Source organism: Lissotriton helveticus, chromosome 8 (genome assembly GCF_964261635.1).
Source record: "Lissotriton helveticus chromosome 8, aLisHel1.1, whole genome shotgun sequence".
Classification (NCBI taxonomy): domain Eukaryota; kingdom Metazoa; phylum Chordata; class Amphibia; order Caudata; family Salamandridae; genus Lissotriton; species Lissotriton helveticus.
The window spans coordinates 302132685-302159631 of record NC_136069.1 but is presented as its reverse complement, the minus strand read 5'-3'; the positions used below and the strand labels follow the sequence as shown (position 1 = coordinate 302159631).

Genomic DNA, 26947 nt, shown 5'->3' with positions numbered 1-26947 from the left:
AGTAGACTGATAGTGTTTTCATCACTCACTGGTGGAAACAATGATAGTGGAATATCCCTTTCTTGGAAAAGGTAGGCCCACCGTTTCAGATCACAAGTTACCCTGCCTGAGAACTATATGAAATGGAATAGAATCTTTGTTTCAAAGGTAAATCTGATTAAGATGACTACAAAACATGCAGAGGATGACATCAAACCGAGTGAACCAAAATACCATCACTTTATACTCTGGAATGCTTCCTGTTACTCTGTTTTTAGGGGCGTAAGCTAATCCAAGATGATAACCAGGCTGCATTTGACTTCAACAAATACACAAATATGGTATTAAAACCAATTTGGCTGCACTCACTTCGAGACACATAAAAAGAAACAACTTTCTCAACTGGAGAAAGTGCATTTCCAATCCCGAGGGGAAAAACGCTTATCAGCCTGTAATCCAGATAAGGATACAGACACATATTTTTGTCCTCATTTGCCTTGACCCTCTTATAGAAAATACCGACCACCTTGTGTGTCTTAAATGGACGAGCACAGAGATCTAATTTGTATCTCACACCAGGACACGAGTTAACTTATTGGCGGAAGAAGTATCCAAAGATAGAGGGCTGACTGATTTACTCCACCGAGGTATCTTTCAACCTGCTGGACCACATTATTTGCTTGGGGGACCCGTAACATTGATCCATGGAGCAGAGAAGGCATAATCATAGGACCCGGGGAGAAAAAAAAACAAAAAACGGAAGTCCTATCTCCAATGCACCAATAAGTCCCAAAATGGCAGCTTTTTCCTGCTGCACGATCAAGCCAAGTCCATAGATGTTTTGTATAGGGACGTCAGCCAACCCGAATGTGTTGGTGCGGCGGTGTCTACCCAAAACTTGCAGATTTGTCTTCTTGCCAGAAGGATTGCATAAAAGAGAAAAGACCTTGCATGGCCAGAGATATTGTCATCAATGCCAAAAATAATTAGTGGAAGACTGATACTCAATGTTGTCTTGAGGATAGAATCCAACGACGTCTTCACTTCCTCCCAAAAGAGACGGATAGGGGGGCAATCTTTAAACATGTGCACATCAGATGCTTCTAACAAACCGCATTTATTACATGTTTTCCCTGGCTGGAATTTTGATAGTTTTAAGGGAGAAAGATACGCACGATGGGCTGTGAAGAGGTGATTGCGCTTCAGCCATGCAGGTTTGACTAATTTGTGCAGAAGAGTGAATGAATCCGTCCACGCCTGCTCACACTGAATGCCCAACTCACCTCCCCACAAATCATCGGCAAGTTTAAAATCCCCATCTACCTCCTCCAAGATTGCCCAATACCAAAGTGAGATCTCCTTACCACCCCCTGGCCTTGCCACCAGCCGATTTTCCAAGTTGCTGTCTTTCCCCAGGGGGACGCCCTTTCTGCTCTGTGCCTGAGCCCAACTGTTCAGCTGCATGTATTTGAACCTGGATAAGGCAGGGCCTACTCTCCCCCGTAGCTCTTCCCAGGACAGCATTGAACCCCCTGCCAACAAGTCTCCCCACTTTAGAGTACCAGAATCCTTCACGGGAATAGCCGGACTATCCTGTAAACAAAATGGAATACCTAGTGAATCCCACAGTGGTGCAAGATTTGAAAAATAGCAAAGCCCTATTTTATTTCTAATTGTAGCCCAACTTCTAGCTAAAGATTGGAGAATTTTTAATTTGACTTTTTGAAAAATGTTTGGTCCCCAAACTTGAACAAGAAGCCATTGGCTGGTAAATCAGTACCTTTTAACATGGCCCGAAACATTTCTCCTCCCTGTGTAGTAGAAGGTGTTTTTAAAAGCATTCTAGAATGCGAGAGCTGAAAGGCCCATGCGTAATATTGAAGGTCTGGTAATGCCAGACCTCCTTTTTCCCTCCTCCGCCTTAGCTTCTTCCACACCAATCTGGTGGCTCTATATTTCCAAAAGAAAGAATTGATCTCCCGTTGACATTTATCTAATTGTTTAATGTCGAATGCCAAAGGGATGGAATTAAAAAGGAATGTAAATTTGGGCAGGATGGACATCTTCACTAAATTTGTCCTCCCGAGGATGGATAAGGGGAGGTAGGCCCAATACTTTAACTGTTTCTGACATTCTTTAGACACCCGATCTAGATTGTATTCAGCGATTTTCCCTACCTCCTGTATAATTCTGATCCCCAGATAGCGCATGGAGGAAGCCACGTCAAGTTGTGTATTAATGATGTTCCAGGCCATGATTTCGGTTTTATTTCCATTTACTTCATAGCCCGAAAACTTACCGAACTCCTCCGCCCTCTTGATAACTGGGGGAAACGCGAGGTCGGGGCCAGATGTCAAGATAAGAATATCGTCTGCGTATAGGGCTACCCGCCTTTCCCATCCTCCAAATTTAATGGAGGGAATATTAGGATCCTCTCTAAGAACCTGAGCAAAGGGCTCGATGTAGAGGTTAAAAAGGAGGGGGGAGGGGGAGGAGCCAAGCTCGCGTCCGCGATGGCCGCGTTTTAGCTCGGCTCCGTTCACTTTCCTGCCTGAAACGTCTATCCTGTGTCTTATCCTGCCCCGGGAAGTATTCTTTGGTAGACTATGGAACTAAGACATTTCGCTGGCACTTACCGTCTGATCCGTCTGTTCCTAGGTGCCGCGGATCCTGAGCTGCGCCCTTGTTCGCTTCGGGGCCTCCGGAGCGGGCGGGCCTGAAACTCCTCGGCGGCGCCCGGGCGGGGCGGAGCGCTGTAGCCGGCCCTTGGTGGAGGTGTGGGCTCGGTCGGAGAGGCCGATGTGCAATTAGACCGGTGACGGCTCTCCGGGCCTGGCCCGGCGATCCTGCGGCCTGGTGTTGAGGCGCTGCCTTCCATGGACGGGGGTTGACCGTGTATGTGGCTCGTCTCCCCTTTGTTCTCCTGTCCGGCCATCTTGAGTCCCTCCGCCCGGACTCGGAGAACGGAGCCGGTGGCGTGGGGGAGCCGGCGACCCTCCTTATCCTGGTGGCCCGCCTTCCTGCCCTGGGGGTGCCTCTGCTTGTGGTCGGCTGTATCCTGTGTGACCCCGCTTGTGGCCGGACGGGGGTCGGAGATTGCCGCGGCCCCGCCGGGCTTTCAAGATGGCGGCCGGCTCCCTGTCTCTCAGCCTGGCCGAGACTGGCGACGCTGGTCCGCCGCATGGCTCGTTTGCTGACTACCGTAAAGGTGAGCCTACGCTTGGCGACATTCTCGCCGCCTTGCGCTCCTGGAGTGCTTCCGTGACCGCACCTATCGCTGGACTGGATGATGATCATTTTGCCGGGCCTGCTGGGCCCCCCCCGATGTGTGCGGCTTCATCGCTGCTGTGTGCTGCTAGGACTTTCCTGGAGGTCGTGGACCCGGCGGCTGCCGCTTGTTTGGGTATACGGATACCCGCTGCTCTCAATCATCATGTGATTTCTCCTGTGCTGGGGGTCCGCCGGCCGGGTCCCGTCCGGACCGGTCTCGTTGGATCTCCCATTCCTTTTTTGCCTCGAATGGCCGAACGAAGATCCTGTGGTTGCTCCACCGAAACAGCTTTCCTCCTATTGTCGGCGGAACTGTGCCTGCATTACCTGCGGTGGTTACCGTCTTTTCCTGTTCATCTGGGTCGAAATCGATATGACTTGTGTGGATTGACGATTGGACTCCCTGCTATTCGCCTCTGGTTCCTCATGATCTGGTTCCTGGTGCGTTGGATGCCTACGGCTTTGGATAGACGAGGACAGGGTTGAGATGAACTTGCCTCGGTGGACTATTATTTTGCGGTATGGTCGGATGATCCGTTTGTGACTGTATGACTATGTTCGATTCTCCTTCATGTTCCTGGAGCTTATCCTCGTAATTACTATCTTCCCGTGGGCACTGAGTGTGTTCGGACGGGGGGGTGGGAGCTGATGGTTTTGATTGTGTGGCTCCTCTCCCGTCGTCGTCTCCCTATTTCCCCTTCTTCTTTTTGTCTTTGTGGTTCTCTCTTTACTTTTAACTCTTCTATATTTCGGGTTTCCAGTTAGGGCGACAGGCACGCTGCTGGGGGGTAGGCCATAGCCTTCTGCAGGGGTGCAGGGTGGGGTGTGCGGGGTGGGGGGGGGTCTGTCATTTTGTTTTTTCCCCCTCTTTTCCTTTTTTGGTTCTATGGCTCTTATGTATCCCTTTTTTCGGGACGCGGTGTCTGCCTGTGGGCCCCCTGGGGTGTTTTTTGCTAGCATGGGCCTTCTGGTCTCCCTGCCGTCACGGTTTACTACGCATCTATTACTCCTGTTACCACTGGTTCCCTGTGCCGGTCTATTTTTGAGTGCTTTGTTGCCATGGGGCGCATGCTGTGATGCCGCGTTCTTTCTTCCCCCCTTTTTCCCGATGTCCTTTTCCTTTTTCCCTTCCCCCCCTTTTTTTTTTTTTTTCTTCCCTCCCCTGGGTTGTTGTAACAGAGGGCTCTTTGTTTTGTAAGCCGATTTTCCGTTCTCTGTATCATTGTGTGTTCTCGTAGTGGTGGGTGGGCGCTGGGCAGCGGTTGCAACTGCTTACTAATGTGGGACTCACGTTCTGCCTTTGTTAAAATGTAACTGTTCTTTTTGAATTTTCCTGTATATTGTATTACTGCTTGCTCGCGGCCCGCCACGGCCCTCTGGACCTTAATGATTGCCATCATTCTGCTATACCCCTTCTTCTATTATAAAATCAACCTTCTCTCATCCTGCTCGTGGTGGTTGCTCTGTGGCTTTTTGCCTTTGATTCCCGTTTGGATTACTGTGGTACCCTGCTGGAGCTTCTGTCCTGACCATTGTGCTTCTATCATTGTGGTGGCCGGCCCGATGGGTTGTAGGCCCGTATTTGTGAGCAATTTCTGCACAATAAAGGTTTTCAAAAAAAAAAGAAAAAAAAAGGGGGGGAAAGCGAGCAACCCTGCCTTGTGCCCCTTGTGATTTTAAAGGGCTCTGTCAGTGAGCTGTTAACAAGCAAGCTAGCTGTTGGGGCTGACACATATTTTTCAGACGAAGCTGTGTAAACCTTCGTGAATGCCGTGTGTGCTAAGCCAGTGGATAAGAATGTGCCTGTCGGTGAATCTTTCCAAACCCAAACCTAAGTAAAATATGCCCTTTGATCTCTACATGAGTATATGTAAATATTAATTGATTAAATAAATGGGGCAAAGCCAGCCCACAGCTGACAAAATGACAGAATGTAAGCTAGGGTGACTTCATCAGCAGACATAAGTTAGGATTGCTGCAGTCTCACACTCCAAAATATCTTGTCTAGCCCAAAGAAGCAGGGCTAAAACTTCTGATATAAACCACCTTAGGAGCATGCAATATAGCACCCAACTTGTTGGTGGTCTCTCAAGGAACCTTAATAAACAGGAACGGCATACAATGGGGACAAAGAAAGGGAGGTAGAATATTCTGATGCCTTGTTTGACCACTGACAGAACTCCTGAATCCTGCACAGCCTAGTTTCCAGCTTATATGTTAAAGAGGATCCCCGTCGGATAATAAGTGGCGGCTTTTCAGGAGTATTTAAAGTATTCTGTTCTGCTTCATGAAGAGGACCATGGCAAAGAAACCTTTTCTGGAACTCCGATGAATAGATCTCTGGACCCATGAAGATCCATCCAGAATGGCAGTGTACTTTGAGAAACCCTAAACTACGTGAACATTGGTATTCTGCCCTAAATCAGAATATCAGATGTTAATGTATCAATCATATATAGAATAATGGACAAATAAATGTTGCACCCTGACACAGCTTTACATTTAATTTTTTTTTCAGATTTCAAAGGAGAAATAAGATGTGTAAAGACCAGCATGCAGCTAAACAAAAACAATACTGCCTCCGTTTGTGAATAGTATTGAATAAAGCTTAACCACATTCTTTTGGATGAATAACACTGACTGACCTTGAGGTCTGTTAGGTTAGCAATGGATCAAACCAAAGGGGGACGAAGGGCTTTTATTAGGTCCAGCATACATGCCCAATCAACAACAAAACCAAAAAGAGTATGCAGTTCCTCTGGGGGCAGGAGAGATAAATCAGAGGAGGCGACAGGTTGTCCCCTACGAAAGGAGGGAAAGGGGAACCACTCCTTTCGGAATTAGGGCCCTCACACACCCAGCAAGCTGGGTGTCATGCTTCATCATAGGGCTTGCTCCTCGTCAGGTAGGCGCTGCAATACCGGACGGGCACCCTATGAGGGGCTCTTTATCGGAGATCTTTTATTCCTTGCCGTTAGGTGCCGTGAGTGTGAGGGGCCTAAAAGTGTAGATGTGCTAAAGTGATGGTCAATAGACCATGTGAGGATAAAATAGGAAGTGGAAGTCCAGACAGAATCATTTTAATGAACCTGGCTTCCAACCTGATTAAAAATATAGAGTGGCGACTACCTGATGTGATGTGTCAGGATGTTGTGCTCAACTGTATGTGGTCAACATGTTTCATGCCTATTAGTCAAAACAATCTAGCGGCAATTAATCAGGACTTAAGAGAGATGTCTATCTACACTAGGCGTGGTGTTCTGGTACTGTTAACCTTGATATACCACACAAAGCACCTAACAAAGAAGTACCTGTAGATGCGATGGTCAACCTAATGTGATAAAAACAACATTGTTAATTGTGGGTTTAAATCTTTTTATTGTTGCAGTAGAAGGATTGCAAGGCAAAGAATCTGCATACGGTAGAGCGTCAACATTCCGCTCTGGCCGCCAAATACGCAACATTTTTGGTGTCATGAGACAGAGTGCCCCTCAATAGAACTCTTGCATTCAAACCAGCAACATGGAAAAAGGAAAACATTGAAAAGCCCCCCCCCCATAGGTCCATTAAGCAGCAGGCCTCCACCCCCTCCCCTCCAACACCCACCTCCTGGTCTCCCCCACCCCCTCCCCAGTGGCCCCACCGTCCCCCGAGTGGGAACCGGGCAGTAGAGTACACCTTTACAATATTTACAATCAGGGCATCTCCACATTCAGACTATCTCACATCAGGTCCCACGGGCCCCGAGGCATGACTTCTCACTCTAGGCCGTGGTAGTGCCTCCATTTAGCCCACACCCTCCGAAATTTTTTGGGACAGCCCCGGGCTTTGTAGGTCACCCTCTCCGCCGCCATGTACAAGTCCAGCCCTCTTCTCCACTCCTCCAAGTCCGGTTTTTCAGGTGCCCCCCAGCGCCGCGCGATGTCTCGCTTTGCCACCACCAGTGCTAACACCAAAAAGATACATAGGGGACGGGGTAGGTCTATTTCTGTGGTCACACCCAGTAGCGTCAATCTAGGGTCTCGTGGTAAGTGCACCCCCAGTACCTCCCCCAGTTCCAGGAGCACATCCCCCCAGTATTCCTGAATGACTGCACAGCCCCAAAGTATATGGAAAAAATCAGCAGTCTGGTGGCTGCATCTAAGGCAAGTGGTATCTGGTATTCTGCCCATCCTAAACAGTCTCACCCTGTCGAAATATGACCTGTGTAACACTTTAAACTGAATAAGACGTAGCCTCGACTTGATGGCCACCTCCCGTGGGTGCATGAGGGCCAGCTCCCAGTCTAGATCTTCCATGGAACCCACATCCGCCTCCCATTTAACGCGCAAGCACTGTAAATCCCCCAGCATATTGTTGGTCAGGGTTTTGTACGTGAGGGACACTGCTCCCCTCCCTATCTGTTCCTGCAACAGTCTACCCTCAAGCGGAGCATATTCTGGGATATCTGAGAGCGAAATGTGTTGTGCCCTCCATGCGTGTTGCAGTTGGATGTATTTGAAGTACTGGGTGTTGAGGAGGCCAAAATCGTCTTGGAGAGCCTGGAAAGTCTTTAGTTCCCCTCTCGCAATCACGTCTCCCACTGTGGAGATTCCTATGTCGTCCCATCTCCTGAAGCCTTTCAGCTTATGGAGCTCCCCCAGCCACCTACAGCACCACAGTGGCGTCTGTTTAGTAGGCCGTTTGTCCCACCCCGTCCTCCTGGATGCTCTATTCCAAGCTGTGATCGTAATCCTGGTGGCCGGGAGGAAGTGTCGTCCCACCTTCTCCCCGTAGAGATAGTGCAAAATGGTTTTGCCTGACCATTGAGACCTTTCCAAGGCGTACGTGGGGTGATCAGCTGCAGCGTGCAACCATTCATTAATCGGGGCGAGGTGTTCCGCCCAGTAGTACGCCTCGAGGTTGGGGAGCGATATTCCCCCACTATACTGATGGCGTTGCAGGGTGGCAAGTGCCACTCTAGGCTGCTTCCCCAGCCACAAGAAGGCTCGCAGGTCGGCGTGGATTCTATTCAGGGTGTTATTTGGTAAAGGATAGTATTCATTCTGAAGCGCATAAAGAAACTTAGGGAGGATGACCATTTTATAGAGCGCCGCACGACCCAGCATTGTGAGCGGGAGCTGTCTCCAGCCATCCATCTCCGCTGTTGCTTCCAGCATTAAGCGGGTTAAGTTAGTAGTGAAGGAACGCGTCCGGTCTAACGTTATAAAGATTCCTAGATATTTGAAACCTTCCGTGGTGTGTATCAATAGCTCTGGTAGGCAGTCTCCCCGTTCCTTACCCTGCGGATCATATAGGATCGACTTGTGCCAATTTATCGTGTGTCCTGCTCGCGCCCCAAAGTCGCCGAGTTCCCCAAACAGCGCTGGGATGGTCGTGTCTGGGTCAGTCACGAACAGCAGCACGTCGTCAGCATAAAGTGATATTTTTTCCTGCGTGTCCGCCGAGTCACCCCAGGTAAAGCCTCGGATTGCCTGATTTCGTCTAATCCTGATCGCCAGTATCTCGATGGTGAGGGTGAATAGGAGGGGGGACAGCGGGCAGCCCTGTCGCGTGCCACGTCCAATGTGGAATTCGCGGGACAGCCTCCCATTAACCCGCACCCTCGCTCTCGGGCCCGAGTAGAGTAATTGTACCCACTGTAGGTATTTGGGTCCAAATCCAAAACGTTTGAGGGTCTCCATCAGGAAGGGCCAGTGCACAGCGTCGAACGCCTTCTCCGCGTCCAGGGAGAGGAACCAATGGCGTTCAGCCCTCTCAGAGACCTCTTGCAGCCAGTTGTGGGTGCGACGGAGATTGAGCTTGGTCGCCCTATCAGGGAGGAAGCCGGACTGGTCCAAGTGGACCAACTCAGTGATGACCTGTCTCAGGCGCCTAGCCAGAACTGTGGCCAGGATTTTAACATTGTTAATTGTGGCAATAGTCTGTAGTCGCTTCCTTAACACCACTCTCCCCAGTGGATGTCACATTGTGCATGCACGCAATTCATGCTGTGCTCCACATGGTGAATACTCTTGAGTTTAAACTGTTGTCATAATATTATGGAATTATGGAAAAGAGTTGGTCAAGGATTAAAAACACTGCCAGGAACAAGTATCCTGTATTAAAACTGGTAACAAAACTGGTAGCTTGCATATTTAGTGAACAATAAACTCACCTAAGAACTAATAAAGACTGACCCCATCAACTTCCGGCAGAGCAAGACACTTGGAATTTCCAGTGTCCTAAGGGAATAATAAAAGTATAGAAAGATCCATATACAGTGTGTTTATTGCATGTAAAAGGTGAGCAGGAATGTGGATCCAAAGGGATAGCTGAGCAGACTCTCACAAATAGTGAGTGGGTTTGTTAAAACGTCTCTCTCCTGCCCCCAGAGGAACTGCATACTCTTTTTGGTTTTGAGGTTAGCAATGGAGCCAGAAATCTATTTCTAAAACAATATGATACAGTGCTGAACCTTAAATATAGAACCACTTTTAAGTAGGGGCGGCTCCTCTGCTGTTTTTTCCCCCAGCACGGTAAAAAAACAATAGAAGAAAAAAACAATAATAAACCTGGGTTGGCGGCGGGTTCAGGGGTCAGGGTGATAACAGGCACCCATGGGAGTTGTGTGCACTCTTATCAGTGCGCATGGCAGTTTGGCCGGCTGTCTCAGGCCGGCCTAAGCATCATGCGCCCTGAAGCTCTCTCCAATGCACAGGCTCACAGTCTCCCTGGGAGCGCAAATCATCGGCGCTCAGCCCAATATTAAAGCTGCTCTCAAATGATAGCAGCTTTAGGGTGGCCGCAGGGGAGTCTGGGAGCCTCTACCTCCAGTGGAGCCACAAGATGAACAGAAGATGGCGATGCAGCGAGCTGCAGGCAAGTTCTTTTCATTGTTCTTCTGTTTTTTATTGTACCTATTCCCCCCGCCCTACCGAACACTCACCTCTCTCCTCTGACACCTGCTGCTACTGCTTTTAAAGTCTTTCAACTATCGATCATTGGCATTATCATGGGCAATATCAGGCTGAATTAAGAGGAGTGATGGGGTGTTAATGCCTCTGGGCTATGGACAGATGTGTTCTAAGTCTGAAGACAGTGGACTAGGTGGAGTGATAAGCCGTGGTTAAATGTAGATAATCACCTTCTTACAACAACTCAAGTTTAATTATCTTGGTTTATTTCATTTTAATTATTTGATACATAATGGAGTGCTTTCCTTACAGAAAACACATGGTATACTGTATGTAGAAAAGTGGATAAAGCCCAGTTGAAACAAGGTTACTAAAAACAAAACTGATGGGGAAAAGGTGAGATTTGGATGCCAAAGTCTTAATCCTCCGCAATACCAAAATGTGAATCTGAGACACAACTACAAATGGTTTTTAAAAAATATATTTTTTTATTGATTTTATTCACAACAAAAGTCTGCAGACATCAGACATTATGTGATATCCATCAGTCATTAGGTGGTATCCAATTAAATATGCAACATAGTAGTATTAGCAGCATAGTAGTACTAATAGGCACTCATAACAATCTTGATATAGGAATAAGTATATACCTATCCAATATGATATAAAGAGACAATATCAAATGCCCTAAAGGTCTATAAGGAACTAAAAGGAATCCAATCATACTAAACAACCAAGCCCAATATCACCACCCATGTATGTCACACCCCCCCACCCCACCAACAATCTCATGAAAAGATACTTTCTTGCAGCTTAAAGATTCCTCTGAGACACCTACATCAAACCACAAGCTATCAATCCGTAGGGACAACAGATAATACTGTGAATATAGGCGTTTACATTGCATGCGTTTACAACGCATGCCATTACAACGCGGTCGTTACAACGACTGTGTTGTTACATCGCAGTACAATTATACCGCAAGTCGTTACAACGACTTGCTGTAGGGGGAACGCTGGACTTAGGAATAGTATAATTTACTATTCCAACTCCAGTGTGTGCAACAGTAGGGAAGGTGTTGGAATACCAAATTATACTATTCCTTAGTTTAGAGCTCCCCCTACAGCAAGTCATTTTAACGACTTGCGTTGTAATGGTACTGCGGTGTAACAACAGCGTTGTAATCGCATGCGTTGTAATGCATGCAATGTGATGGCTGTTTCCCCATTCAGTTCGCCAATGTAATCCCCACACTGAGCCATAAGGTTACATCTCCCAACTCAAGCTTGTGCATCAGCCCTAGTGGAGAGGTCTCCCTAAGCCAAATGGACCACATCCTTCTGCCAAGCTGAAAGTAAAGGGGTGGCTGTCGCCTTCCAAGACATAGGTATATGCCGTATTGCTAGGACAATTGCCAAACCCTGAAAGCACATCAGTTTTTAAGTTTTTTTGGTTACCACCCCTGCATTAAGGAAACAAGTGGAGTCACATGGTAGAATGGAATGCGTAGTAGCGGAGTTACAAGAGGTCACCGAATGCCAGTAAAAGGAGATCACTGGGTATGTCAAGACCATATGAAGGACGTCTGCCCTATCATAATGACATCTGGGGCATTTGTGCTGGCACCAGGATAAATGTTGCCAATTCTAGCCGGAGAAAGATACGTATGATGCAGATAATTGAAGATTGTGAAGCAGAACCGAGCGTTCTGCGATATTGAGTCAAGAGAGCTAAAACCTCTCTGCCAAGCATAATCAGTCAACTCTATGGCCAGCTTGTCTGCCCACTAATCTCTGAGGGCATTGTATCAAGAATCTAAAAAATCAAGAATGAGTCATATAAAACTGAGATCACTTACCGCAAGCTTGTGGTACTCAACATCAGTTCCAGTGGACCACCCATCCGTGTTAAGTCTCTCTAAATGTCCCACATTTTACCCGTTACCTCACGGAGAGCTGAATATAACAGAAACTGCCCGGGTTTAGAGCACCACTCTCCCTCAGATCCCCAAATGTACGTAGTTTACCCTACGCCATCACATCACCCCATGTTGTATAGCCCACTGCTGTCCATTCATCCACCTAGTAAAGACCTACATAGTAGTGGCTCCCATAGGGGTAAACTGGGTGCATATGGTAATCCTCTGTGGCCGTAGGTGACAAACTTTCTCCAACGCCATGCCGCTACCTTTACCAAGACATTGAGGACCAAGCGATGGGAAGGAAACGGCAGGAACTATCCAAGCAAAGAGAGTTCGAGAAGATCCAGACCCAGTGTTGCCCTTTCTGGGCAAGAAACTGCATGGAGTCACTGCACTGGCCATTGGAGCTGCACAGCAGCATAATAAAATGCATAATTAGGGGACACCCAATCCTCCCATTTCAAAAGCCGGTGTCAGCAACTCGAGCTAAACCCTATGTGTCTTCGGGCCCAAGATTAGCAAATCAAGTAGTAGCTGCAGGTTTTGGAAAAAAGTTCCTTCGATATCACAGGCAACGCTGCAAAAAAGTAAAGGAGATGTGGGATTACTAACATCTTTGCTTTGGATATCCGACCCATGAGCGAGAGCAGGAATTGCATCCAAAAGGGTAGCAATTGGCAAATGGACGCGAGTGCCTTACCAAAGTTACCATCTTTCAGGGCTTTCTCTTGCAAAGGTTGACATGGACCCCTAGATATTTATTGGTATCATACGCTCATGGTAGAGATGAGCATACATATGGGTTGCACATGTGCGCTGGTGTCTGCAACAGTGGGCAAAGGCACGACTTCCCCCAGTGATCCAAAGCCCTGATACCCGACCAAAATCATCTAGTAAAAGCAAAGGATCCGCCTTCAAATAAATCAGTACATTGTCTGCATACATAGAAACAATCTGGGTAAGTTTAGCGGTCTGGTATCTCCCAGCAATCGGATTTTCCCGGAACAAACAGGGTTATGGTTCCATGGCCACGGCGAATAACAAAGGAGACAGGGAGCAGCCCTGTCTAGTTCTGCACTCAATGGAGATATTGCCTGATATAAAATCACCAGTACGCTCCCTGGCCATGGGGTTAGCATATAGGACCCGTATCCATGTACAGAACTCCGGGCCGAAACACAGTTTCTTCAGAACACCCTGTAAATAGGTCAAACCCAAGGTGTTGAATGCTTTCTTGATATCTAAATAGGCCACCCGACATGAATGCCCAAACCATGACACAGAATAACCGATGGATATTAAGAAATGTGTTCCAACCCAGAATAAATCGATTTTGGTCAGGATGGATCACAGTATGCATCATCAGGGGCAGTGTATTCGCCAAGATCTTCTCCAACACTTTATAATCAAGGTTGAGAAGAGATAGTGGACGATAAAATGCCACCTCAAGAGTGTTCCTCCTGGGCTTCGAGTGTACTGTGATCAGGGCTAACCCCATGCTCTCTAGAAGGCTAAGTAGGTCCCTGGCTCGTTGATATAGCGCCAACAACCATGTCACTAGAAGGGCATGATATGATGCGTAAAATTAAATTGGTAGTCCATCAGTGCCAGCTGTTTTACCCCTGGCTATATGTTTAATGGCTAATGAGATCTCTTTGAGTGTCAATGGAGCATCCAACCCCTGCACCAGTAAGGATTGAGGAGAGGAGTCTACAAGGGTTTACATAGGCAAGAACAGCCTCAGTAGTCACATAAGGAGGGGTCTGATATAGCCCCCTGTAATAAAACTTGAATTCATTATAGGTAGCCAGCATGTGAACGAATCGCTCCCACAGTGGTACAGGGGTGAATTGCCCTCAAACGGCATGCCAATAAACTACTTGGTTTGTCTCCCAATTCATGCTGTTGCTTGGTTTGCTCTTTAAAATCAAAGGTGGCCAGTCTTCCAGCCCTATAATCTGTTCTAATGCCTGTTCTCAATGGAAGGGGAGCCCTCTTTTTTCCTTAAAATACCTTTCATGTGTTCCCCAATGGCAGTCCGAAATGTGAAACAACTAGAAATGTTTTAAGTAAGAAGAGCCAGATGTGGAACTTGCAATCCATTTAGCATACTAAACTAGAGCTCCCAATAGCTGCAAAGGCATTAAGAGAGGACAGTAGATTTAGGTGAACTGATTCCTTTCTGGAACCACCAATAAACTGTTGGAAGGGCAGGGTAATCTGATAACAAAGCATAAATGTACCCATAAGTAGGGGCTGCCCTGAAGATGTCCTTTGCATCTCAGGCCTTAAAGACTTTCAAATTGTATTTGCCAGTTAGAATATTTATTCAAAGATTGATTTTTAATCTTTAAATGTATGAGACATTGAAAAACCTGACTTGTACTGCTCCAGATATTACAGAAAATATAACAACTCGCCTTGACAAAACCGATAAGTGTGGCTTGTGTGTAGTACAGGTACACAGCATACAGGAAAATGCACACATGGGTATATGGGCTTACAAAAATACACATATATGCAGAAAAAAGACGTACAGGTCTCTACTACACCAAGATCAAGTAAAAGCACAGTTGTACCGTAGTTTCACATACTGTTGTTTTTCGCTGCTCAACCTTATGTCAGGTTCACGGGTAAAACATGACAGTGACTGGGAAACAAGAGAGGTCTTTCTTTTTATTCAACAAAAGCAGATTTAATGGCCAAACTTCTAATCTTAGTTTTTCTTGAAAATGCATGTTTCACAATGTTTCAGAACAAAAATCAATCAACACTGGTGAATATAAATGTCAATGCTTGCGAAAAAGGAGCCCACAGCTACACATTCTGTGCCAAATTTTGAAATTCAAATTAACAAACTGCTAAGGATTGTAGGTCATATGAGCGTTTTATTGTAAAGATACCCTCAAAAGTTCCTAGACCTTCAGTTTCTTTTTTATTCACATATCATGGTGTTGAATGAAGATTGGGAAATAGTGTGTTGTGAGGATGCCCTCCCTGCTTTATCAAAACAATTGTTGAGATTTCTTACCTGCGTACAATGTGGAACAAATCCATAAACCAGAACTCTCTCCGATTTAAATATAGACTGGATCTCAGCAGGAGCCTTTATTGGCTCTGGCGCATTCCGATTAAATTGTTGCCATTTTACAGACACTGAATTGCATCCTTCTGATTCCGTTCTTGAGATCTGGTCATGTACCTATTTTAGATTTAAAAAAATTTAAAGAGTTGTACACCAAATCACAAAAACAAGCATGATAAACGATACCTTGAACTGGAACTTTAAAGTGAATTCATGTAAGTAGCCGTAACGTATTAGAAAACAAAAAGTATTCTACTTGCAGAACAGTACCCCAGTCTGCAGGGCAGGATCTGCAAAGTCTCAATTTCCCCTCTGCACTCTCCATTGCTGAGCATTTTAAATGAGGGTCAATGTAACACATAAGATCCATAAAAAATACTTTAAAGGTGCCATGTATTTGCTTCAATTAAGAAAATGTTTAAGATACAGTGGGTTAAACTCCCATAAAATTAGGGTTGTTTCCCATTGTGGGCCTTTTTGTAATAAATCAGTTATCAGCCATGTCAGTTAAACTGGTCCAATGGAAGCAAGCCGCCTGTTTACAAACTACTTGGAACATATTAGGTTGCCAAATGAAGGCAATGACTGAAGATATGGAGTCTTGGTAGTACACAAGTGTGTGGCAACCCTACATGAAATGAGACTGGAAGTAGCATCAACAAGTCATTTTTAAGGAATTTTCTCCAGAAGTTCCAGTTTCATGACATCAATGATACAGATACAGCCTTTAGTTTGGTTCATGAAAGTGGAAATATAGTTATCATATGAAAGAAATCATGCAGTATAATGTGCCTCCCGTCTCAAAGCCCGGAGGACCTGCCATGCACTCATCCCAAAGAGCACCGGATTTGGTTCCCAAAGACTCCAAAACAGAACCTGGATCCAGGCGGCTCCCCTGTTCTGCACCACTCCGTACCTGATGCCCACGGCCAGAGTTCAAGTGGCCCAACACCACGAGGAGATCTCCCCAGCGATCCTGACCTGGGATCACGTAACCCCTGACCAGACGCCAAAAGACACCCCTGCACCGGATGGGCCACGGCCTTGGGTGGCCCGCCCAACGGTATCCAGGCATCCCTCAAGAACCCAACTTACCTCTCCAGCCAGTGGGCACTTTCAGGAAGCTCCCTGCCCGAGCCTGCAGCCTTTTCTTCGAACCGCAGATCTCTATTGCAAACCACAGGGATCCCAATGTTTTCTTGGCACTCTCCATCTGGCCGCCTCCATTGCACTGGTGATGTAGCTCCTGTGCTGATTGTTGGCTCCTGCAGTGCTGATCCTAAATCCAGATGAGTGCTCCCAACAACCTAGTGGCCTACTCGTAAGCAGCCCCTGACCTAAGGTCCCATTAGCCCTATTGGCTAAAATGAGGCCCTTACACTCTGCACCTGGCCGCCCTAGTGCCGCTGGTGGTGAAATTTGAGTGCCTAACTGGACCTTGGATAACCTTGGTCCTAACCCCCAAAAGTCGTACTCACAGGTTGTTTACTTACCTTTAAACTGTTAACACTCTTTTTCCGATAGCAACCAATGTTACGAATTTCTGTTCCTACAAATGTCTGTGTTGACCTGTGTTTTGTATGAAAGAAAAGTAACTGTGTTCTGAACCTGAAAAAGTTATACTTACCTTTGTATTGTAGGATCCTTGGTGGGATATCCAGGCCTATCACCCCAAATAGTCAACGTAATCCAAAACTTACGCAAAAGTAATCAAAATTAATTTCTATGTAATTTGAACTGTTTTTAAAGCAAATACAAACATGTAATGATTGCAAATCCATTCCCAATTGCATTACCTTGCAAAGATTTACTGAAAGTACATCTCGGAGTGTGTGTAAACAGTCCTTGATTGAGATCGGGCTGAAGTCGGTTCAGGATCAGACATCAAACTCAGCTCTGTATCAATTATCTTCCGTCACCGGTGCTGTCTTTACCAGTGTTTATGAGGAATCATTAGGCACTGGTCTTGGAGCTGGAGTGGGTGTCCATACTGAAGTTGGTATAGGGCCCAGATTTGGTACAAAGAGGTCAGGTGGCACCAAAGATGGATACCCTAGCGGGAATCTGACTGAAGGCCCCTGTGGTTCTTTGTGACCCTAAGGTACATCAGTAGAAGCTGTAAGTGCACAAAAAATCTGCAGCACAGTCGCTTTGAAGGCTTTAATCTGATGAGGCATTGCCAATGGGCCAGGAAACTCGGGAGCACTGAAATCAGCTGGTAAATCACAACGAGGATTGGGACTTATGCAAGGGTTACAACAACTTCTTTTATTCTGCGACATACAGCTTTGAGTACATGAGGGCACACTTACTGCAAGGCATCAGGATGTAGCGTTGTGCGGTTCTGGGATGTACATTTGTTTTCTGCAGTCACGGCAGGAGGAGAGCATGGTTCCCTAGTACACTGGGTTCTGTTTTAGGAGTTGTTAGAAGGTGCGGAAAGAAAGCAACTGACGTCAGTGTGCAGGGATGGTGCTTATATAAGGCTCAGCTCTCTCATTTCTGGAGCGGTAAGGAGCCAACGTGCAGCTACACAGCACTACCTAGCGCCACCCTGGGGAATTGCTTAAGAAAAGTTTCCAGATCCAGGGCCTGGGCTGATGGAACTGATTTATAAGTCTTAAGAGTCCTTACCTGTGTACTCTTCTTCTAGGTAGTCGCACCAGCTCCCTGGTTCCCTCTCAAGATCAGAGGTTGATGCATTTGTTTGGAGCCCTACAGGAGAGGGTCTCCTGGAATTCTACAGACTAGTCCTGTTATCCGAGCCTTAAGTGTGGGGACCACAGACTCTTACTGTTGCTCAAAGAACCCCTGTATGTGGCGGGCGGGGTACAGCAGGCAAGGAGGGTGGTCAGCACTTGAGAATCCTGGGGGCTGCTATCATTAGACCCCTGTCCAGTAGACCATCAGGGCTAGACTCGACAGCAGACTCCGGATTCAGCTAAAGGGACGAATGTAGCAGTAATCGAGGCTGTGGAGAGCTGTAAGAGGATCTTCAAGCATATTCGAAGAATCAAGAGGCACTTAGAAACTGCCTCTGGTAGCTAGAACACACCACCAAGTGCTTAACACAGAAAACTGACTAGAATTGGTCCAACAAGGCCTGAGATAATGTTAAATCAACAAGCGGCGTATGCACTCGGCAGCTTGAGTTCACCAAACTGCTCTACGCTTGACCCAGGCTCGAGAGTGAGGATTGGCTGCTTACTATTGAAGAAGTGTGGCTCAAGGGTTAGAGCGGCAGACCCTGATGCAGAGGTCTAGCCCGGGACCAGGGTTCAATTCCCCGTCTCGGTGGGTCTTGGGCTCAAAATTCCACGGACCTGATAATTCTCGCCTCAGTGCCTATTCCAATCATAGAGTCCCACTCTGCAACTCTGGGCAATAGCTTGCTTAATCTCCACAACGGCCCCCACAACGCCAAGGATGCCTGGCCTCCACCTTGGGGGTGTCCAGGAGTGGACACTTCACAGAGAAAGCCAGGATGGGTTCCACAGCGGTATTCGTACAAGCGCCTTGAGACCCTTGCGGGTGAGTAGTGCGCTATACAAGTATCAATTTACATTTACTCTGGCTCCCTTTTGAATCGACAGGGTCACCCATCAGAACTGTGGTTTCTCCCTTGTCTTATTTGCCATCACCATGGAGCCCCTCGCATCCGCCTTAAGGCGGAAGGTGACAGTGGGTGTTCCAGTGGGGGTGAGGATCCATGCGGTGTCCTTGTATGTGATAATATCACCCTCTATATCCGTGACGGCCACGTTCACACAGACCTCGTACACGCCACACTTCTGGAATTTGAGAGGGCATCTGGCCACTGGGTTAACTGGGCACAATCTCATATTTTCCCCATTCGTTGGGACAAACCCCTCCTGCACTTGCAGATGGGTGGTGCCACCCTCAATTGGGCCGGAGTGATCACCCGTTACCAAGGGATTCAACTGTACCATTCCCTAACCAACCTTTGGAGGGGAACCTGAACTTGAAGCGAGTGCTGACCTCTCTCAAATCACAGACCCAGTACTGGAAACACCTTCCATTGGCCCTCACAGAAAACACAACCCCTCCCAGATGATAGTGCTCCCCTGCGTATTATATTATTTTGTAAACATTCCGATATATCATCCAAGGGTCTTCTTCCCACATCTGAAAGTTTTGCTGGGGGAGCTGCTATGGTACAAAAAACGCCACTGGTTCACCCTCACTAAACTCCAACTGTTGGTAGGACGGGCTGAGTGCTCCTTTATTTAAATGCTACTATTTGGTGAACCAACTTCAGTGGATATCGCACTAGTAAACAGGAAACAACCTGTATAAAACGGAGATAAAGGACAGGCCCCTACCAAGTGCAATTTTCCGCCAGCCCTCTGTTAAACTACATAGATGCTGGTCCCTCCTGACATGGGTAGTTGGAAAGTGCCTGGCACGGCTATTTCAAATGATGCACCATATCATGCCCTAAACCCCTGGGATTCCCCTCTTGGGCCTCCCTTGCTTTACAGGAGCGTTTACATCTGAAGACCTGACCCATTGTCATGAACAGTCCCTTGACACCGTCTGAGACCTGTTCCACGACCAACACCTGCTACAATTCAACCAATTATGCCAAAACAATGGAATCCACTTCTGGCTAATTTCTCCTACATGGCCAGCTTTTAGTGACATGCCACAGTAGACGAGGAGGCCCCCCGCCCCCCACACACACACACACACATGCAGTCACTCAAACGCTATGTACTATGGGATGGTGGGATGGTAGGAATTGTAATCCACGCCCACTCCACAAACCAAAAATCAAGACTTTGGCGGTGGGCATTTCTATGATTAAAAAATTGTTTTAAAAAAATTGTTACGGCTGTTGGAGTTCTGAGGCATACCGTGAATCTCCGGAGTATACATAACTGAAGTCTTTCTCTATTAAGGAGTGGTAGAATAATTAATTTGTTTTATATGAAAAAGTGTACACAATTATTACAGTGAAGGGGTTAATTATTGTAAAAACGTGTTTCCTTCTTGTTTCATTGTGAGTTAAACCTACAAGTACCCTATATTAATTCTCAATATAAAATTCTTTTTATACTTACACCTGTGTTTGGATATATTTGTCTATGATTAGATCTTGTGTTCTCATTTTGTGAATAAGGGAACAATCTAAGTACGTTTATATTCTACGAAAATAAATTATAAAAATAAATTACATTGCGAGTAATATTTGTTAGCTTGCCTTGAATGGGGAACTAAAAGCGTAAAAACAAGTATTGAAATAAATCCCTGAAATAGGAAGAGCAGCCAGATGTTGGGTCAGTCAATTAATACCCTCAGATTGGGGAATAGCTGAAAGATTTATTCATGGATACACTTTGATATTTATAATTCTGCCTCCTTCCTTGCCCTATTTATGAACTGATTTACTGTTGGCTTCACCAGACTCGCTTAACTATGCACAGGTGGATGTGCCCTATTGACTTGTTGTAATAATTATGTGCACTGGCTGCAATTTAAATGTCCAGGCTTTGTTTACATTTAATGGAGAAAGTACACATTAAATAAAGGGGACTTAAGAAGTTAAGCAGTGCCTGTTTATGATTTGCTCATCTGAGTGCCAGGAGAGTAATAAGCTAGTGTGAAGGAAATCAAACGAGGCCCATTTTGTGAAACACCAAATTGACAGGGACGATGTAATTTCTGCAAATTATTGAAAATAATTTAAATGTATGACATCATCCATTTGAAATATCGGGTTTTGGAAACACAGATTTATCGGAAATACTAGGAGCCAAATATGTAATAAACATTATTTTGGACCATTCTGGAATATGTTATGCAGGCAAGAAGTATTTAAAAAACCTGAGCTCTAAAAATATATAAGGTTAAACTTACCTTGATGTGCCAGTTGTACTTGGAATTTGCATCGAAGTATTCAAAGGCTCCAGTCCCATACTTGGCCAAAGATCTAAGCATGTGACGGTTAACTGTGGATCTGAACACATTTTAGATCATTAGCCTAGCAATTGTGAAGACAATATATACTACTTCATTAATTCGCTTATATAATTTGCCATGTTATGTGTGCTTCAAACCCAGAAAACTGAACAAATATATGGAAAAAACAATTTGGAGGTGTCCACATAGTACATGACTGCCATCAGTTAACAATGTAAGGCACCAAGGAAAAAATGACTGTGGGAATGCATGCACACTCTCTTCTTTACATTCAATCCCACATCCACATCTAAAATAACACCCTATATCTATGTTTATCTTCAAATTCCAAGTGCAGGAGTAGGCTCCCAAGTACAGGTTTGGCCTCACATGGCCACTACTGTTGTCCTCAACTGTAGGGTCAGCCGCAATTTTCCAGTGCTGCCTCCTCATACGCCAGCTAATGTAACCCCTCAGGAGAAAAACCCACAACTGTAACCACACAAGCTCAAACAAAGACTGCAATGCTCAATGCAGGCTTCTAATACAGAGATAAACTCTCATATAATCCATGAGAGCAGCTCCACAAAACAATGTTACCATCTACACTACACTCTACTTTTACCTGATGTACCCAAGGATATGGACTATAAGGCATGAGGCCATTCAATCTAGCTTGTATACCCCTCACTACTTATGTGAGGCAGCAGCACGCGGGCAGCACCTGATGCAGCATCTTTGTTGCTACCAGCTGCATGTGGGCTACTTTTTTTGCTGTTCGTTCCTCTGACATGGCAGAGGAGCGAAAAGCTGGAATTCTTTGACCCTCAACTAGCCCAGGAGCCTCTTTGGGAAGCTAATGGAGGGGGAAAAAAATATTGGAATTCTCAATCGTTTTCTCTCCTCTATCTGCTCCAAAGCGTATCTGTTGTTGAGATGTATCTGTTGTTGAGAGGCTAACAGTGGAATGCTAGATGGGTACTAAAGAGGGAAAATATGACTGCCCAAGTGCAAAAGAACCAGAGCAGGCCCCGAGCAAGCAGAGGAGTCCACTGGAGCAGAAGAAGACCCTCATGAGGACCTACAGACCAAAGGCACAGGATTTGTAAGAGAATCTCGAGCAACCCTCTTGAGAGTTGCAGAACCTCCACCTCTGTTGCAGAGCCTTTAGAAGTCTGTGGGACGTCAGAAGCAGCAGGCATGTCAGCTTTGTTGCGGTGCCTGCAAATGCAGGAGAATGACTCCTTCACACTAAGGGAGATTACTTCGGGTGTCCTTGATGCCCACAGGTTTGTTGAAGATCCTGGAAGAAGCCCAGACAACGATGAAGACTAGCAGAACAGCGAGACCAGGAGCAGCAGGAGTCTTCCTTGATGCAGTCTTGGTTCCGGCGAAGACTAGCGAAGTCCAGGTGTCTAGATGGTCAAAGAGTGAAGTAGTGTCGGTCTTGAGTCTTGTCCCATGACGAATCTGAGGACCCACCTACAGGTGAACTTTTTATTCCACAAGAAAGGGGTTAGGGCGACTCAGGGGTCCCTCCCAGAGGAGGGGTGGACAGAGGGGAGGATGCTCCCATGTCCTTTGCCCAGTTTCGCGCCAAGGACTCCCAGAAATGGTTCCAGCAGCAGTATGCATAGAGGGCACCCAATGTGTCCTTCAAAGCAGTCTCGTGGCACTGGCAAGCACCCTCACCCCAGTCCAATAAACTTTAGTCCTGTCTGGGGAGGTGCTCACAGGAAAGCTATTGTCTTACCTTCCCCTGCTCTAACCTGGCTCTGCAGCAGAAGGGCAGAATCGTCTCTGTGGTCGGTAGCAGCACTAGATTGAAAGGCTGTAACTGGGACTACAGAGGGATACCCCAAGGGAGCCCCCCACTGCATGGGATCATACTTTCAACACTGACATCAATGTTGGGGTATGATTCCAACATGTTAGATACCAAACATGACCGGGTTCGGTGCAGCCACTATATAGTTAGACATCTCGTGATGACTGATGTCCACTATATGTATTAAAATGGCTGACCGCACTTACAAAGTCTGATGAATCAACTCTTGGGTTTGTAGGGTTGTCCTGCTCATGCAGGTGCACCCTTACACTTATAACCAAGCACCCTGCCTACAGGATTGAAAGGCCTGCCTTAGGGGTTACTTATCGGTTTTAAAAGTAGTGACCTCAGATGTAAGAAAACCTATATCTGTCATTAAGTGGTGCTAGCACCAGCTTACAAAGGCTGCAATGGCAGGCCTGTAGTTGCAGTTTGAGTGGTCACTCATGGGATGGCATAATACATGCTGCAGCCTATGCAAGACACCTGGTGTACCTAAGTTCTGGGTACCTTAGTCCCATATACTAGGGACTTACAAGGGTACACCAGTAGCTAATTGTGGAGGTACCAAAGTACTTACCATGTCAAATTTAGGGAGGAGGGTAGTGGGGGTGTGAGGTGCACACCAAATCTGTCAAATTATCAATCTTATCTATCGGTGCTGCAACTGTTTAGGTTTGTCACGCCTGTTATAAATGTCCAGTTATGATGGGTTGAAAACTCATCTAGTTGCGCACTGTGCACTTGGTGTTATCCTACACCTTAAATATTTCTACTCGTTCACTTCTTTTATTCAATTGATTATCAGTTATTTATTTTCATAATCTGATATGTTCAAATAATCATGACAAAATACATTATTTGTGCATTTGTTCACTTACAATCACAATTTATACAATACATTGTTTAGTGATATCAATATTATCACAAAATAGCCATTGATCACATTTCAAATTTTTCACTCCTTGCCCAATGCATTTCGGTACCAACTGGTACCTTCATCAGGGGCTGATCTGAAAAAATATAAAATAAACTGTATGAGTGTTATGTGTTTGATTTGCCCATGGGTGTGTTCATTTGCAAGTGTTGCGATGTCATACCTGTTTCTTGTATGTTTATGATCAATCAACTGTAAAACAAAACCACAATACCTAATGTTACATCTAAGACAAAAGTTTTGAGGGTTCAGTTTAAGCCGTATAGTCAACGTCAATGAGCTTACCTAGTGTTTTCAATAACCAGAAACTTGGGGGAGGAAGCACAATGGCTGGGGTCATGATTAGCAGGTTCCCAGCCAGACAAGTCAAACAAACATACTGACATCAGCAAAAAGTGGGGCTAACCATGAAAGCAGATCCTACTTTCCTACACCCCTCCCCCCCAAACGAAAGGAGATGAAACTGACCTTGACCAGTTGAGTCTTCATTTTCTATGTCGAAATATCCGGAGAGTCCATCTGCGTTGGCATAGTTACTCCCAGATCTATGTTCCACAGAAAGTCCAACCCCTGTAGGGAAATGGACCACCTCAAAAGTTTGGGCTTTTCACCCGGTCTACTGGTCTAGAACGGGTAACACAAAGATTAATCTATTTAGGCTTAACTCGTTGTCTTTTATTTTTCAGACTCCATATGAATATACAAAGAAACAAGGAATGGAAGTTCCATTTTATACAATGTCTTCTTTTCTTCTTCCTCAGGGCCTTTCGCACTCCTGTCCGCTGGTACTCTTGACATAAATAAGAAATCAGGTAAGTCACTATTTCTTTATTTCTAGTTTTAAGGGTTTAGAACAGTGCTCTCTATCTCTCTTTCTTTCTCTTTCTTTTGTGAGGTTAATAGAAGGGTGGCAATAAAGTGAAGTTCCTGAACTTATGGTGTTTAAAGGAAAATAAATAAAACAACATCCGAGTAAAAAGAAAAAAAGGATACTTGGCGTTGCCCCGAATAGTATTGATGCAACATGCCCCACACCCCTCTCTTCATGTTCAGGTTCCCTTCACCTCTCCTCACCCTGTGTCCTTCCCACTTGTGGTTTGTCCTTTTCCTCTCCTCCTGCTTATAAGGACCTGCCTAGGAGCCTCTCACGAACCTGGTTAAGCCACGTCCATCCTGGGACGTGGCTAGAAGCGGGACTCAACACGCAGACAGGGTACATCCTCTCTTCATCAGGCATCCCGGGTTTCTCCTCGGCTCCGGTTCCTCTTGCTTTTCTTCCTTCGGTTAACCGGGATCCTTTTCCAGGACGCTGATTGGCCAATGCCTCTCCTTTGGCTCCCCGAGGTCCAGTTTCCACACGCGAACCGGGTCCTCTCTGCTGGCTGAACTCCCTGAACTCCGGCCGTCCATGTCTCTGACTTTTTTTCTTCAGCAGTCGCCGCGTCTCCTCCTCTTGATGAGTTGGCATTCTGCGAAAGTTCCTGTCCTCCCCAGGCTGCCTGACTTCTGGTGTTGTTGAAGCGGGCCTGTAAGATAAGAAGGGTGCAGTCTGCTCCTGGATTCTCATCCCCAGGTTAGTGACACACCCTTCATTTGTTTTAGTCATTAGAGGGGCCTATGGTCTGTCTGAACAATGAAGTGAGTACAAAAAAGGCATGACCTCACCTTCTTCAAGGCCCAGACCACAGCAAAGACCTCCCTCTCAATAACTGACCAAAGCTTCTCCCTGGGAGTCAACCGTCTACTTATAAAAGCTACTGTTTCGTCCTAGCCATCTGTATTAAGTTCTAACAGAACTGCACCTACCCCTACCTCAGCAGCATCTGTCTTCACAATGAAGGTTTTGGAGTAATCAGAACTTTGCAGACTGGGAGCAGTGCACATGGCCAACTTCGAGCCATCAAATACCTTCTGACAGCTAACTGTCCACTGAATTTTCTTCAGCATTCTTTTGGAGGTGAGATCATTAAGAGTAGTCACTATGGTCCCATATCCCTTAACAAACCTCCTGTAATACCCAGGCAGGCCCAAGAACACTCTGATCTGAGTCTGGGTAGTGGGAGCAACCCAGCCCATTATGGCTGGCTGTTGGTCTCCAATGGTTGAACCTGGCCTCCACCTACAAGGTGGCCCAAGTTCACAACTTTGCTCTGACCTATCTGGAACTTTGTGGCCTTGCTAGTGAGGCAGGTCTTCTGCAGGGCTTCCATGACATTCCTGAAGTGGACCCAGTGATCTTCCCACGTGGAGCAACAGAGAGCAATATTACCTAGATATGCTGCAATCTAGGCTTCCAGACATTTGAGATCTTTGTTCACCAACCTCTGAAATGTGGCAGTTGCATTTTGCAAACCAAAAGGCATTACAATAAATTGATATTGCCCACTAGGGGTCGAAAATGCTGAATTTGGCTGTGATACTTGGCTGAGGCCAGAGTATCAATAGCTCATCTGCCTTGGGAATTGAACACCCACACTTTCTGTGCTGGCTGGTAAACAGTCAGCACAGCCTTTTGGTCGTGCCACGTTTTCTGAAGCTCTTTGCTGGACTCAAGTTTTTTGCTGGCCTTCTTCATGTACTCAGCCATACACGAGCGCAGGTCAAGGATATAGTCCAAAATGACCTGTTATGGAGGTCTGAGAGGTTGCTCCCATCCCTCCTAAACCAGCCACAATGGACCTCTAACTGGATGTCCAACCAGAAGTTCAAATGGGCTGTAGCCCACCCCCCTTCTGAGGAACCTCTCTTTGGGCAAAGTGAAGGCACGGTAGGTAGCAAGACATCCCATTTTGTCTGGATCATCGGAGCCTGCCTCGAAGATGTTCTCTGGTGCCGGAACGGTTGACCTGGACATTTCGTGTCGTAGAGCACGGCGATCACGTATAGTCTTCTTGGACCTGAAAGAGGGTAAGGCCTGGCTGTGTCGACTCTTGTGTTCTGGCGAGAGACAAAGGTTGAGGACCTCGTGGAGATCTGTGTGTGGGAATTTAGCCCCACACTTGCATTTTTGGATTCGAGTCCTTTCCATATGCTGGCGCCGATCGGCCCAATGGTCTATGCCGACGACCGGACTCAAAAATGTCTTCGAAACTGGATACTCGTTGAGAGA

The 26947-nt window shown here is 46.3% G+C and overlaps 1 protein-coding gene across 4 annotated transcripts in view; it reads right to left on the bottom strand.

Annotated features, from left to right (window-relative positions):
- PARP4 (poly(ADP-ribose) polymerase family member 4) overlaps window positions 1–26947 on the bottom strand; it is a 2216130-nt gene that overhangs the window by 1178856 nt on the left and 1010327 nt on the right. For all 4 annotated transcript variants that reach the window (XM_078657066.1, XM_078657067.1, XM_078657068.1 and 1 more), the window contains 2 exons: window positions 21032–21131; window positions 15098–15268 (listed from right to left, as the gene is read on the bottom strand). In XM_078657066.1, coding sequence (XP_078513192.1) covers window positions 15098–15268; window positions 21032–21131 — 271 coding nt within the window. The remainder of the gene's footprint in view (window positions 1–15097; window positions 15269–21031; window positions 21132–26947) is intronic.